Genomic DNA, 15,446 nt, shown 5'->3' with positions numbered 1-15,446 from the left:
TTTTAATATCTTTGCTATATTGCATTGGAGGTTATTAGCATAATGATGGCCATTATTATGGGCTTGTCCACCGCGTCCAGGTTACCTCAATAGGACAAGTCCCTAACACTACTCTGAGACAGGTCCAGGGCACGGGACCCCCCAGGCCAGCCCAGCAGAGCCACCCCATAGCATCACTTCAATTTCACACTAATGTGATGCCATGGGGTGGCTCTGCTGGGCTGGCCTGGGGGGTCTGTGCCCTGGACCTGTCTTAGAGTAGTGTTAGGGACTTGTCCTATTGAGGTAACCTGGACGCGGTGGACAAGCCCATAATAATGGCCATCATTATGCTAATAACCTCCAATGCAATATAGCAAAGATATTAAAAGCTCTAGCATTTATATTTAGTGTGCACCTGCAAACTCCTCCTCCTGCTTGCTGCACTACAGGTCTCAGCAGGTAGCACCTCATATGTCCAGGGTGTGCAGTTTAGGGCCCCTCCCCCTATGTACTGAAGCATCTAGCAGGACAGTTACACCTACTGAAGCATCTAGCAGGACAGTTACACCTACTGAAGCATCTATTAGGGCAGTTACACCTACTGAAGCATCTAGCAGGGCAGTTACACCTACTGAAGTGTCTAGCGGGGCAGTTACACCCACTGAAGCATCTAGCTGGACAGTTACACCTACTGAAGCATCTAGCAGGACAGTTACACCTACTGAAGCATCTAGCAGGGCAGTTACACCTACTGAAGCATCTAGCAGGGCAGTTACACCTACTGAAGCATCTAGCAGGGAAGTTACACCTACTGTAAAGAAGCTTCTAGCGAGACAGTAACTTGTACTAAAGCTCCATCAGGCCAGTTATACATAGTTACCCTCAACCTCTTGCATTTGTAGCCTATTAGCTACAAAAATTATTGTGTTCTTGTTGCCATCCAACAATGGGATAAAACCTACACCTTTCAGTTCTGGAGTACGTTTTAGTTAGCTGCCCTTGCAGGATCTGCTCTACCTCCAAATAATTGAGCACTCAAAGCAGAAGGACCTCTTCTGGGTTATCAAAGCCCCTCCCATAGAGGCTCCCTTAACAAGCAAATGAGTTCAGTCATCTGACAGGTGTCATGTGACCCTAAATTACTCCCAGATGAACCAATAAGGATTTTATGCACAGACTATAAACCACTTTGGAAGTTCATTTCCCACTGAGCACCAGTAAGTTATTCATACTTTTTTTTTTATTATTATGATTTTTCAGGTCCCCTGAATGCAATCAAAGATACATTTTTAATCTCAGCAGGAATTAGACTTTAAACATTCCATAATCCTGTCCATTAAATTGCATAACCTAAACTACGTGTTGCAGCAGCAATTTGGGTGCCCATTACCGTTCCTTAAATTAACCAGTAAAATCATAATTTGTTTAGTATGAGTTTGGATCAAAAGCGGTATAATCAGTTATTTCTTTTTTTTTTACCATTTGCATTTTTTTTTTTTACCATATTTATTGCAATTCCTAAGGCTCAATATTGACACATAACGATGCAGAGTTCACAGACTGTTCAGTTTTCTTTCATTACTTCCTTACATAAATTTTCTTCCCTTTGATCTCGCTCGCTCACTTTGATATTGTATTTTCCATATTGAATAGGCAAACATAGCGTAGCTGAAATGGATATGAACTCAGCTGCAAGAAAAATCCAGATTCTATATAGAGAACATAGAGTTCAGAAGCTGAACAGTCAGAGGAATAAAACAGGTTTGATATCGGCAAATCAATGGCTGGAATCTATCTATAATTGCACTCGCTAATTGACCTGGAGTTTGGTGGCCAATCTCCTAATTTTCTTACATTTAATACAAGCTGACTGAATCTGCATGTTCCGCAATCAGCATTTCTCTGTGATTAAATCTGCTCTTTTAATTATCCACTTAATTGAATGCCTTATCGTGGCTGCAGATAGCACACGGAAAATGATGTTGTATGTGACGCTGTGAGTCGGCTGCGTTTTGTTACTTAAAAATTATTTTCATTAGATTTTTTTTATTTCAAAATATCACACTAATCTAGTGGCACAGAGTACACAATCATTTGCCCGGAATGGAGTTAGGTCATTTACTGAGCATTTTGTGACAAAAATGTTATCTTCTCTGGAACTTATTTAGTAAATTCAAAATGGACGCTTGGGTTCTTCTCTAGAATTCTGATTGGTCGTCTTAGGTTTATCTGTGAAGGAGCAGAGCTATGGCTAGGCAGACAGGAGGAGTTGGGCAGAGGGTTGATGTTCATACTAAGGTGGTCAATCCTGGGATCAGGCTCAGTGGGATTGGCCTAAAATCGCTGAGATTTGAATAGCAGAATTGGAGCTTCCTATGCCAGGATTTCTGTATTATTCAGCGCATGCCCCTTAATGCAGCACTAAGTACACGCAGTAGATGGCTCAGGGGCTGCTCGGCTTCCCCTGCCCACCAGAGTGGACATAGAGTGAGATTATAGTAGTGTACTGAGAGCAGTGAGGCATCGGGCTCTAAGCATGGCGCGCCATGCGAGGGGACACTGTGCACATATACAGTGTCCGCTGTGACTTCGGCACCCAAAACTGTGAAAACACATGTCTAACGCTGGCGGCTAACTTCTGTTACTGTCGATGTAGAAGATGTCGACCATGTTTAGGCGTCTAACTAGACGGGTTTTACTAAGGGTAGTTGACCATAACATTTTTTATCTAGACAGCGTTGATCCGCTATATCATAACCCTTGAGACAGGGTGCTTGCCTTCCATGTGCCTGGAACCAACCAGGAGACATTGGTGTCACTTGACACTGAGAAAAAATGGTTTGTAGACTCTTTCTTTAATAAGGCATCAACACCATTATCTCCAATAATACCAACTCCATTATGGAGCTAGCGTACAGAAAAATGTATGTCATTCTTCATTAGATGCTTCAGTCATCGGAAATCAGGACTGTCATGGGTAAGCTGGGACTTTTGGTAGCCCTGGACACTTCTGTGGATACCACTATGAGCCTGGGATTGAGCACCAGAATAACCCCTTCATACTTTTGAAAATGTCCATCCCAAAATGGCTGCCTCCTCCTCAGCACCTTACCTGAAAGTCACATTAAGCTTGCTGATCTGTATAATCATGGGATACTTGGGTGCCACCAAAGACAATACTGAAGGACAACTGTGGAGGAACAATGGGCAGCTACTCAACGTGGCCACTTGTATCACATATATACATAATTATTTATTGCCCCTTTTCCTGACTTAAGGGGACACCAACCCTTTATATTATCTCTGCTCATGTGGTTATGAGCCAAATCGAGGATTGTGTCTACCACCTGCTCTATGACTTATTGGTATCCTACCCAACCTGACCATACTAGAGTGTCCTCATGGGTGGAGTAAAATGGATTCTGGGGTAGAAGAGACAAAAACATTGGAACAGTAAGTGGGGGAGGTGTTAAACCTTCTAATAAAAGACAAGTGGAAGCGTTACTGCCTAGCAACCAATAAACGTCTAGCTATCTTGTATCAAGCACTGCCTCTGAAATGATAGCTAGAAGCTTATTTGTAACGGGCAATATCTCACTTTTTGCACTTTAGAATGTTTAAAACCTCTTCCCTTTAGTCCAAAAACATTTTTAGACATTCAACCTTTAGATCATTTTCGCGAATTTTTATATTAAATTCAAGTGTAGCCATCATTTATGAACAGTGGAGGCTTATTTATGGGCTGAACCCAGCACTGTAACCGGGCATTTTATACTTGTTGGGCCTTAAATCCTGCCCCCATAGAGGAGGAGGCTGGGAGCAGGAAGCTTGCACCCCACTAGCTGGAGACAGGTGTCACTCAGGGCCTTATTTTGGTTCATTCTTTCTGACAAAATCCCTCTTAGATGGACAAAACCATGTGCACTGCAGGTGGGGCAGATGTAACATGTGCAGAGAGAATTAGATTTGGGTGGGGTTTTACTTCAAAGTGAGATCTATATTGCAGTGTAAAAATAAAGCAGTCAGTATTTTCCCTGCACAGAAACAAAATTACTCACCCAAATCTAATTCTCTCTGCACCTGTTACATCTGCCCCCCCCTGCAGTGCACATGGTTTTGTCCATCTAAGAAGGATTTTGTCAGAAAGAATGAACCAAAATAAGGCCCTCAGTGCAGTACCAGTGCCACCCCCCCCCCCCCTTCAGCCTTGTACCCGTGACCACATCATCAGTCCCAACACCCTCAGGACAGGCCTACTGAACCAATTTCTTCGGCAATTCACTGCTTACATTGATACTTCCTCACGCCTCGGTGATGTCGTTAGGGATTTGTAGGCTGCGTTCATCCCACAAAATGTCTCACCCCACTCTGTATTCCCGTGACCCGCCATTTGTAATGTTTACATATATGAAATATTTGACATGCACATTAAGATTTCACAATTTGTTTCCCGGTTGTAGATAGGAAAAACACGGAACCCTTTTCATCCAACAGTTCAGTAGATAGCAACTCAAATGATGAAAACGATGACAATGAAGTAGACACAGAGGATGCCGGGATAGAAACATCTACAGAAAAGCCCATCGAAATGGACGATCCCTCCGAAGAACATCTAGAAAAGGATCCCGAGCCGGAGGAGCCGGCGGATGAGGCAGAGAAGCCATCGGAGGAACCTCCTGAGGAAGACGACATGACGGAGAACGAGGGTGGGGACATAGATGAGCCGCAGGAACACCAAGTAAAGGACGAACAGGAAACAGACGGCGTGAGTCTGACCGAACTTGAGCAGGACAATGAGAGTGCCACTTTAGGCAACGTCAAGGAGGACAGGCCCGAGGTAGAGGATGACTTAGATAATAAGCGGGACAGTGAAGATGAAGGTGGTGAGTACAGGCTGTGATCAGCGGCGTGCTTCCCGGGTTGCTGCATGCCGTCAGTGTGTTGTGTGCAGTGCGTTTATCCGGCAGAGCATGCGCCATGGCATTATTCGGTGTCGCCCATGCAGTAATGCAGAGCCCAGATTATAGTATTGGAAGGGTCATCAAATGCACTCGTTGTAGGTTCATTACACACGTATTGTACAGTACGGCTCAGTTCCAGAAGATTAATGTTCTACTTCCTGGAACGTGACCTCTAACAGCCTGTAGGTCGTATCCAACCTCTGTATCCCCATTGTATTAATAAATATGACTAAATTAGTGTCACTCCATAACTGTAAATGTTGGTTTGGTGGCATTCAAGGACTTAATATAAAAAAAAAAAAAAATCAACAGCTTTACCGAGAATTCAATAAAACACGCCATAGATTAGCATTCTATGGAATTCTATAAAATAGAACACGCACAATTGGGGATTTTTTTAGATAAGGTTCCCATATTAACTAAAAAAAGGACAATTTTTATAAATTCCATTTAACAAATAAAGACAAAATAAATAATCAGCCTCCTATCTGATCATATGTTAGGCAAATTTTGGGTCAAATAAATAAAGTAAATGTTAACACTCCGACAGAATATGACCGTGCAGGGCGTTCCTGCCTGTAATTTGTTTTACCTCTATATACCACCCAGCGGTTAAAACATTACATGGCGTCTTTACTACCATTGTGTAAATGGGATACAGTGAGTAATTGAGGAATAATAAATGGTGTATGATAAACTTGTGCTGCTTTCCCATGTTAATAAATTAGTTTTATCTGCAGCAAAACTTTATATCATACACACTATACACACGGCCTATGCCACTACACAGGCCACGCACAGCCTATGCCACTACACAGGCCACGCACAGCCTATGCCACTACACAGGCCACGCACGGCCTATGCCACTACACAGGCCACGCACGGCCTATGCCACTACACAGGCCACGCACGGCCTATGCCACTACACAGGCCACGCACGGTCTATGCCACTACACAGGCCACGCCCGGTCTATGCCACTACACAGGCCACGCACGGCCTATGCCACTACACAGGCCACGCACGGCCTATGCCACTACACAGGCCACGCCCGGTCTATGCCACTACACAGGCCACGCACGGCCTAGGCCACGCACGGCCTATGCCACTACACAGGCCACGCACGGCCTATGCCACTACACAGGCCACGCACGGCCTATGCCACTACACAGGCCACGCGGGTCTATGTCACTACACAGGCCACGCACTGTCTATGCCACTACACAGGCCACGCAGGTCAATGCCACTACACAGGCCACGCATGGCCTATGTCACTACACAGGCCACGCACTGTCTATGCCACTACACAGGCCACGCAGGTCTATGCCACTACACAGGCCACGCAGGTCTATGCCACTACACAGGCCACGCAGGTCAATGCCACTACACAGGCCACGCATGGCCTATGTCACTACACAGGCCACGCACTGTCTATGCCACTACACAGGCCACGCACTGTCTATGCCACTACACAGGCCACGCAGGCCTATGCCACTACACAGACTGATGGACCTATCACATTGGGAAGTGGCATACTGTATGGTGTTTAATATTTTAGATGCCAACCTCCAGGTCCCATAGAAGCTCGTGTACACTGACTTATTTTTAGCTTAGTGTGTATGAAGTCACGGGGTTACACAGGGGTCACGGGGGTACACACGGGTCACGGGGGTACACGCGGGTCATAGGGGTCATAGGGGTACACAGGGGTCATAGGGGTACATATGGGTCACAGGGGTACATATGGGTCACAGGGGTACACACGGGTCACAGGGGTACACACGGGTCACAGGGGTACACATGGGTCACGGGGGTACACATGGTTCACAGGGGTAGACACGGGTCACAGGGGTACACACTGTACACATTAAATGATTAAATGGGTTATGTTTTTATTCAGAAAACTAAACCCAGAACATGAATCCGAGCTGCAGACAGTCACTAGGAACCATTCCTTGGCATCAGGAAATTAGCGCTGCGCAGATGTCGCCCTGTAATCTGGGAGTATAGAACATGAATCAGAGCTGCAGACAGTCACTAGGAACCACTCCTTGGCATCAGGAGATTAGCGCTGCGCAGATGTCGCCCTGTAATCTGGGAGTATAGAACATGAATCAGAGCTGCAGACAGTCACTAGGAACCATTCCTTGGCATCAGGAGATTAGCGCTGCGCAGGTGTCGCCCTGTAATCTGGGAGTATAGAACATGAATCCGAGCTGCAGACAGTCACTAGGAACCATTCCTTGGCATCAGGAGATTAGCGCTGCGCAGATGTCGCCCTGTAATCTGGGAGTATAGAACATTAGGGCTTTGTGCTACAATGATAACTAATGTCCAAATGCTGAAGAGCCATTGCTTATATTTGCATTAAATGTGACTTGCTGAAGAACCGTACTTATAGTTTTATTCCATGTACTGACAGTAATAACATATAATCAGCGGGTGTTTGTTTGATATCTGTTATTCATTATGAAAATTCTTAATATTATTATTTAATGTTCATTCTAGCACCTTGCACCATTCAGATCCCGTGCAGTTCCTCTATCCTACCCAGGGGTTGCTGTGATGGGTGCTCCTAGATCAGTCTGGTCTGTATATCAGTGCAGAGATACAGACCAGAATGTGCTAGAAGCACCACAGCAGAGTGGTTTTTAAAGGTGCATGGTGCTAGTATTATTCATAAATGTCCATAGAATTGTTAATGACGTGTGTGCCTATAATTCAAATATGAATCATTTCCACCAATTAGTAGTCAACGAGGATTTACATTCTTTTAAAATTGTTTATTAAGGGTTAAAATGCTGTGGCAGTCTATGAATCGATATGCAAATGTAATGTAATCAGTGGCTTTGTGTTGCTGTTATGGTTGCATAGTAACGTTGTTACTATGTTGTTTTGCTGTTTCCTTTGTTCGCTCTATTGTGTTATATTGTCCTTTCAGCATGTGTGAGAGAGAACGGCATGTACAAAATAAATCCTTAAGTGTTGTGCTGTTGTGCCATTCATTTCTCAGATTGCATCTTGTGCGCGCCGCGGCGCGCCTTTGTTTATTAGCAGCGCAGAGAAAATGGGGCACAAACCTGATTGCTTCCGGGATTTCTGAAGATATATCTCCTAGAACACAACATAAAACTTTTAACATGACAGAAAGCAAACATTTAAGGATAAGATAAATCGCTAATTAGAGCAATCCTGCCCAGACGGATCCCTTCTCGTTAAATTTGAAGTCTTATCTTTATGATTGATTTCTTATAGACTTCTGTATTGCTGAATTTACCATCTGAAAAACCCATAAACCACAAAGCAAATGCTGCACAAACGGCACACGGGATTATTATTGTATAACCACATAAACAGTCTCAAAAATACAACAAGGATTTACATGATTTATATAACCGCACCATATATATATATATATATATATATGCTGTAGGATTGTGCTCTGAAGAAGGGGGTCATACCCCGAAAGCTTAGCAATACAGATCCTTTTTATTTGCTGACTTTGCCTCCCGAGTGCCAATTATTTCTTGGAGTAATGTATGCTATGCCTTTGGGGCACCGGGGCCCGTTGTCCATTTAACTGTTCGAGTGCCGGCAGGATTGGAACAGTATGTGTATATATATATATATATATATATACAGTCCAATATCTCCGACACTCCCCGAAATAACCACACTGTATATGCTCAGGTGCCTTCTTAGAACATTCAGTTCAATATTACAGCAGATCAAAAAGCGGCACTCTCAAGACTTTCTTTTAGTGGATAAATTCAGTAGTTTATTCCAACATGTTTCGAGAAACTTCTCTTCGTCAGGGAACAACATAAGTGAATACATGCAGGTTTATAAAAGACATACAACACGCCTCCACCAATCAGGTACACACCTGAACCTTAACCCCATCACGTCAACTTGCCTGTGAAGCACATGAAAATAGGTGCTTCCAGGGGTTTCAGCGCGGCGGTACACAAACATACTAATAACAAAAAATACAAAACAATATCACATTACAAACATGATCAAAAACAGACCCTAAATCACACTAGTGTACATTATTACAATGGCCATAATAATTATATAAATAAACTACAATGTTCTGATAATAAATATTACATCATGGCTAGTTAAAGAAATATTATTATTTATTTATTTACAGTTTCTTATATAGCGCAGCAGATTCCGTTGCGCTTTAGACAGTAGACAGTGATAAAACAAACTGGGTAACAACAGACAGACTTGTATATAGCGCATACTAAGACAAAAACAATCATCACCCAATGTAGAGTGTATCTAATTATAACACAAGCATCGGTTATCAAACACAATCCTTACTTCTATCTTTATAAGAAACAGTGTAAACCTGGTTTTTCGTTGAAACCTTTCAAAGACAATGTCTCCAGCTTCGCAATCCATCTACTTTCTAATTGTAAAAGCAATTTACCTCTATTCCAACCTCTAACAAGAGGAGGCACATGATCAAATAGTTTTGTACGCAGGCTAGCCACTGAGTGACCAACCCTGGCACGATGTCGTGCTACAGGTTGGTCACTAGTGCCTGCTTGAATGGCCGATCTCATTGCCATCCGGTGATTCGCCATTCTTTCTCTAGAGGTGGTCTCCGTTTTCCCCACGTAGAGGAAGCCTCAAGGGCAATAAATGAGGTAAATCACAAATTTTGTTGTACACGTTAAAACATGCCTAATGGGAATTTTTGTTGCCGCTATACGGATGTAATACATGATCACCTGTCAGTAATGAGTTGCACGTAGTGCAACTCAAACATCGCTAGCACCCATTGGGTTTAGCCAAAATAATTACTGGGTGTAATTGGTTTAATTCGATTTGTAACATCTAACTTCACTAAAGAATCCCAAAAAGTTCGTACCCTTGAATATGCGGGCATCAAGCGGGAATCCAACAGACCAGGTAGATTCTTATCGGTGTTAACAATTGGCCACATTCTCTTGATATGTTTATTAATAGAAGTACTAGACGTACTAAATCTATTAATCCAAGGTATTATTTTACCCTTTTTGTTAGTGTTAGATTTCCCGAATAAACACATATCCCTAGAGGCATATTCACTACTTTATTTTTGGCCAGTTTTAAATCATTTAGGTTATAAACCCGTTGCACAAAGCGTTCGATCATTTTCATCAAGAGCAAGCGCCTATTTTCCTGTGATTCACAGGCAAGTTGACGTGATGGGGTTCAGGTGTGTACTTGATTGGTGGAGGCGTATTGTATGTCGTATATAAACCCGCACAGATTCTTTACATCAAATATTGTAAACGCCCATTAGGCTGTAATTAAATGTATTTATGTATTTGTAATGTGTTACTTCCTTTAATGCTGCAACCAATACAACACTCCAACTACTGAAGCTCAGCATCATACCCATGTCACTGCGTCCTAACTGAGGCCAGTGGAAGATTTATTATTATTTAATTTTATTTATTTATTTTTAGTTTTTTTTTTTATATAGTGCACCAAATTTTTGTGCTTGTGATGACGCGTTTCATGACGAACACACCTTGCAGGTGGTAAGCTCTCTCCAATTGTCTGCTCATTCAGGAGTATGGTACATCACCTGTAATTCAAAGTGATGTCATGGGGAAGGGGAACAATTTGGGCAAATTCATCTGGAAAACCCTTTAAATCTCACAGATAATGATGTTTAACATTCTCCCTCACTTTACATTGTGTATGCGCCTTCTATGATTATTTCTCTGGTATATTATATTGAAGTGTTTTTTTTTTTCTGAGTGCCGACAGAATTTGTAATTATGGGGCTCGAAATATAAATTCTTCCACTAAGCACACTAAAAAACAACTTTTGTCCCTGCATAATAAGGAGGCAATTTCCAACAACACAACAAAGTTGTCTGCTTTTCACAAATTCTCTTATTGATAAATGTTTGATAAATTACTTTGAATGGCAATTTCTTATTCCAAATTAATCTGAGGAATTTAAACCCCTGTGTTATTACAGTATTTGTGGAAAAAGTGCTAAATAAAAAGCACATTTCGTAATATTTACCTCAAACACATTAACCCTTTGAGTGCAAACTTCTCTGTGAGCGATATGCAAAATATCCCCTAAAAATAGTCTCCAAATTAATCTGAGGAATTTAAACCCCTGTGTTATTACAGTATTTGTGGAAAAAGTGCTAAATAAAAAGCACATTTCGTAATATTTACCTCAAACACATTAACCCTTTGAGTGCAAACTTCTCTGTGAGCGATATGCAAAATATCCCCTAAAAATAGTCACATTTGTTATATAAATTCAAATAAAAAATGTTGTGTAAAAAAAGATTATATTTCCCATATAAGGTAACATTACAGGTCATTATTATGAAAAAAAATCTTTGCCCACCAATTTTCACCCCTATTTTGACAAATTCACATGGCACTCAAAGGGTTAAGTAACAAAATTGCTAATTTAAAAGTTGAGCCAGGTTACCACTAACCTATGTAAGTAAAAAGAAGGAATATTGACAAGCGCAGATCTACAAATCAAATTCAAATTTGCATCTGTTTAGTAAAGGGATAGTCAAATGATTAAGGCTAGAAGCCACAATTTTAACAAAGAAAAAACAGCGCTTTTTTTATTCGCTATAAAAAGCAAAATTTTGAATACAAATTGTAAATCATCACCGGCCGGCAATAAAAACATTTAAAAGATTTGTTAAACACATAGACCATGCAACATAAGCATAAACTCATCAAATCAGCAAAGAATGCGGCTACAAAAATCAGGAGGCGTTGTATCCTTGCATTTTATCAGTGGGATATTAGTAAAATCAGATTTTTAGTGTAAAGCTTTGAGTCCTCAGAAAGGAGTTAGTAGCGTTTTTTTCAGCCAGTTAGTAATCAAGAAATAAAAAAAAATACTGCGAGACCTTTCAAAGTAAAGGATTATACTTAGTCTCTAGCTAAATGTTGCATTCAACATGCAGAAAAGGCATCCAGGGTAATAGTCTCGCCCACGGTACTGTCCCGGCTGCTGGTGCTTTTTCCTCCGAGCAGCCTCATGCGGATCGCGGTACCTGGTTTAGATTGTCCCCGGTCAGTGGTGAATAAATCGCTCATACAACGCATTTCTCCGCCTTGAGCACAGTCAGAGGCTTCATCTGGTTCCAGAAAAAGCACAAGCAGCCAGGACAGTACCGTGGGAGGCTAGACGATTACCCTGGATGCCCTTTTCTGCACTATGAATGCAACATTTAGCTAGAGACTAAGTATAATCCTTTACTTTGAAAGTAAATTACTTAATTACTAACTGACTAAAAAAAAGCTACTAACTCCTTTCTGAGGACTGAAAGCTTTACACTAAAAATCTGGTTTTACTAATATCCCGCTGATAACATGCTAATTCAAGGGTACAACGCCTCCTGATTTTTGTAGCCGCAGTCTTTGCTGATTTGATGAGCTCTATATAGATTTAATATAACAGACGTGCTGCCTGGCTTATGTTGCCTGGTCTATGTGTTTAACACACTTTTTAAATGTTGTTATTGCCAGTTGGCAGGTGCAAGCCCCGTCAGCACCCCAGGCAATCCCCCCCCCCCCCCCCGCTGCCCTCTGGTGCCAGGGGATTGCCGGGGGGCGCATGGGGATTGCCAGGGGGGGGGGTGTCGCACACAGCGATTCCGATGACTAGCTAGGGGAGAGGGAGGCTGATAATAATGGGCATGCAGCGTATCACTGCTCCCCGCTCCCTGCACCCTGCTGCGATGACTTCCGGTGCTGCTACGTACTTAGCAGCTTCCTCAGCTTTCTACGGCACCTCTACTTGGCGGCTCAGTACCGCCCTCCAGTGACCGGCGCCCTAGGGAAATGCCTAAAGCTGCCTAGTGGTGGCGCCGGCCCTGCCAGCCGGTGACGATTTACATTTTGTGTTATAAAATATCTTTTTATTGTAAATAAAAAAAAAATTGGATCAAATCCAAAATTCGCTGTTTTTTCTTTGTAAGAATTGTGTAACCTTTGTAAGTGCCTAGGGCACAAAATGACTAAGGTTGTCTTTTTAATTATTTTGTATTCTTTAGGATAAATTAATATTACTAGGATCCAGCATTCATTATTGTGAATTAAACATAATATCTAACAATAACGTGTCCTGTCTTTATCAGCGTCTGAAATCTCATAATAAATGACTTTGTTTCTGTAAGGACATAAGTAGGCTATGTGCATTTTGAGACATCTCATAGTTGGCGACGCGTTTCATGGGTTCATGTTACATTTTTGCATGAGAAACATATTTCTAGAAGCATTCCCAGCATTGTAAATTTAAAAGAACACACACACACACACAAACATGTCCGGGATGTAGCAAGTACAACCTCAATGTCATGGTTAGTTTGAATCACAAATGAAGTCAGCAGAACGTTACTGTAGTAGAACGTGCAGAAAAGTGTAGTTCAAATGAAAGATGCTATAAAATGATATCGGGATGGTAGATGTGATTGTGTATTCCAACTTTTTCAGATGTTTTCACATCTCAACACCTCTAGGTCTAATTCTTAAAATTGCATAGTCTCCTGAGAGCAAAGTGTAGATGTTCCTCTTGATGTGCCTCACTTGCATTTCTGGAGCTTAGAGGAATCTCTCGTCCCCTAGGGGTTTTAGTAACTGCCCCCCTCCTTCCATAAACAAAAAGCTAAAGTAATGGTCCCTCTGCTGCCACCTTCTGATTTGTAGAACCTATGGATGACTCCAGGTAAGTTTGCTCTCTTAGATATATTTTTATATCTGCTGTTATTATGTGGCCTTACAGTAGACCAGGGCCGGCCAAACTGGTCCCAAGATCTACTAACGGTCCACGTTTCCCAGACCACCTAGCTGGTGCACAGCTGTAGTCATTACTAACTGTCACATTCCCCAGGTCACCTGGCTGGTGCACAGGTGCAGTCATTACTAACTGTCGCATTTTCAAACATGCTGCAGTCATTCCTACTATAGGTAGGTTGCCTGATATACATGAACTGTTGGTAGATCTTGAGGACAGGTTTGGCCACCCCTGCAGTGGGTTAATATACAGTATGGGTACTGTTATGATGCAGTGTTAGGTGCACCAGTATCAGAGAAGTATTGCTGAGGCCTGGAGGATTAACAATATCTTTGCAAATATAAATCCCCATACACACGGTGAGATATTGGCTATTGGACCATTGTGACTTCATTATGAATGAATTTTGACTAGATGCACAGAGATTTGGGCTAAATGCTCTATAGATTTTGACTAAGCAATCTTGTCTAACTAATAATAGTCCATGATCTAGTCAAAATTGCCTTGCCTGCACAGTTCATCTATACTAGGAGATACTGACTATCTAAGCAGGAGAAAAACTGGGAGATTTTGACTATCTAGATTAAATCTCCTGCCAAGATCTCACTTTGTGTACACTCCTTTAGATCTCAGGGGAAACCCTGCTTTGTGTAATCGTGTGATTAGGGCTGGAAGGTTCTGTAGACGACGTTTGTCTCCCCAGGTTGATGCCTCTGAACATTCCTCAAAGACGTTTAACCATCCAACCTTGCCGCAGATAATTAATATAATGTTTTAATCTTAGAATATAATTAATCATATCCATTAATTTAATTTTGTTATTTTAAGCTAATTTAGCTTAACCCCTTGAGTGCCAATTGAATTTGTCAACATTGGTGTGAAAATTGCCAAGCAAACATTTTTATTCATCATAATGGCCTGTAATGTTACCTTTTATAGGAATTGTAATGGTTTCTTTTACACATTTTTTATTTGAATTCATATAACAAATGTGATCGATTATATTTTATATATATCTCTCACAGACATTTTGGCACTAAAAGGGTTAAGTCACTCTACAGAAATTCTACATTGTGTGTGTTGGGTCAACAGATGGTCTGTGATATCCTAAATAATACTGGTCATACTTTTCTGCCAGTGCAGAAGTATGGCTAGATAAAGAGGCCATTCATACCTGCCGTAAACAGGCGCAATCACCCGAGGAATTTTTACGCATGGTTTGTGCATGATTTGGCTTCGCAACCTCTTCATTAATAACACTTCCACTGCTTATTTGCTTCCGCCTGTGTGCTATAATTATGAAGATTTAAATTCAAATTTATCTTCATAACATTTAATATTTTATTCCATTTTTTTTTTTTACTCGTTGACACCTTTTGTTATATTGCAATTTTTAAGACTGCAAATCCATCCAGGAAAAAATAGCAGTGGCTATTGGCAGTAAGCAACTGGATTTCGAGCCGGAACCTAGTGACTCAAGTACGGATGAAGAGGACAACTTTAAGAGCGCTAAACATAAATGTAAGCTAAAATCTGGTTGACTAAATTAGTTTTATTTAACAAAAAAAAATGTGGGGGCTGATTCAGAGGTGGAAGTAGATGCGTCTGTGTCTGCTTCTATTGGAATTTGGCAAAAATGCTAGACGACCAGTTTTGGTCATATCTGTGAGTCTTTAGCCAACTCCCAGTCACTGCCATAGTACGCTCAGAC

At 41.6% G+C, this 15,446-nt stretch overlaps 1 protein-coding gene across 4 annotated transcripts in view; it reads left to right on the top strand.

Moving 5' to 3' along the window:
- ERICH3 (glutamate rich 3) overlaps window positions 1–15,446 on the top strand; it is a 114,195-nt gene that overhangs the window by 82,896 nt on the left and 15,853 nt on the right. For 3 of the 4 annotated variants that reach the window (XM_083157762.1, XM_083157763.1, XM_083157764.1), the window contains exons 12-14: window positions 1,636–1,743; window positions 4,443–4,865; window positions 15,134–15,256. In XM_083157762.1, the coding sequence (XP_083013888.1) occupies window positions 1,636–1,743; window positions 4,443–4,865; window positions 15,134–15,256 (654 nt within the window). The remainder of the gene's footprint in view (window positions 1–1,635; window positions 1,744–4,442; window positions 4,866–15,133; window positions 15,257–15,446) is intronic. The other variant, XM_083157765.1, reaches the window with a different exon arrangement.

The sequence above is a fragment of the Crinia signifera genome, chromosome 8, assembly GCF_055691185.1.
Source record: "Crinia signifera chromosome 8, ASM5569118v1, whole genome shotgun sequence".
Taxonomy (NCBI): domain Eukaryota; kingdom Metazoa; phylum Chordata; class Amphibia; order Anura; family Myobatrachidae; genus Crinia; species Crinia signifera.
Note: the sequence above shows the minus strand (reverse complement) of the source record. Positions and strands in the feature narration are given on the sequence as shown.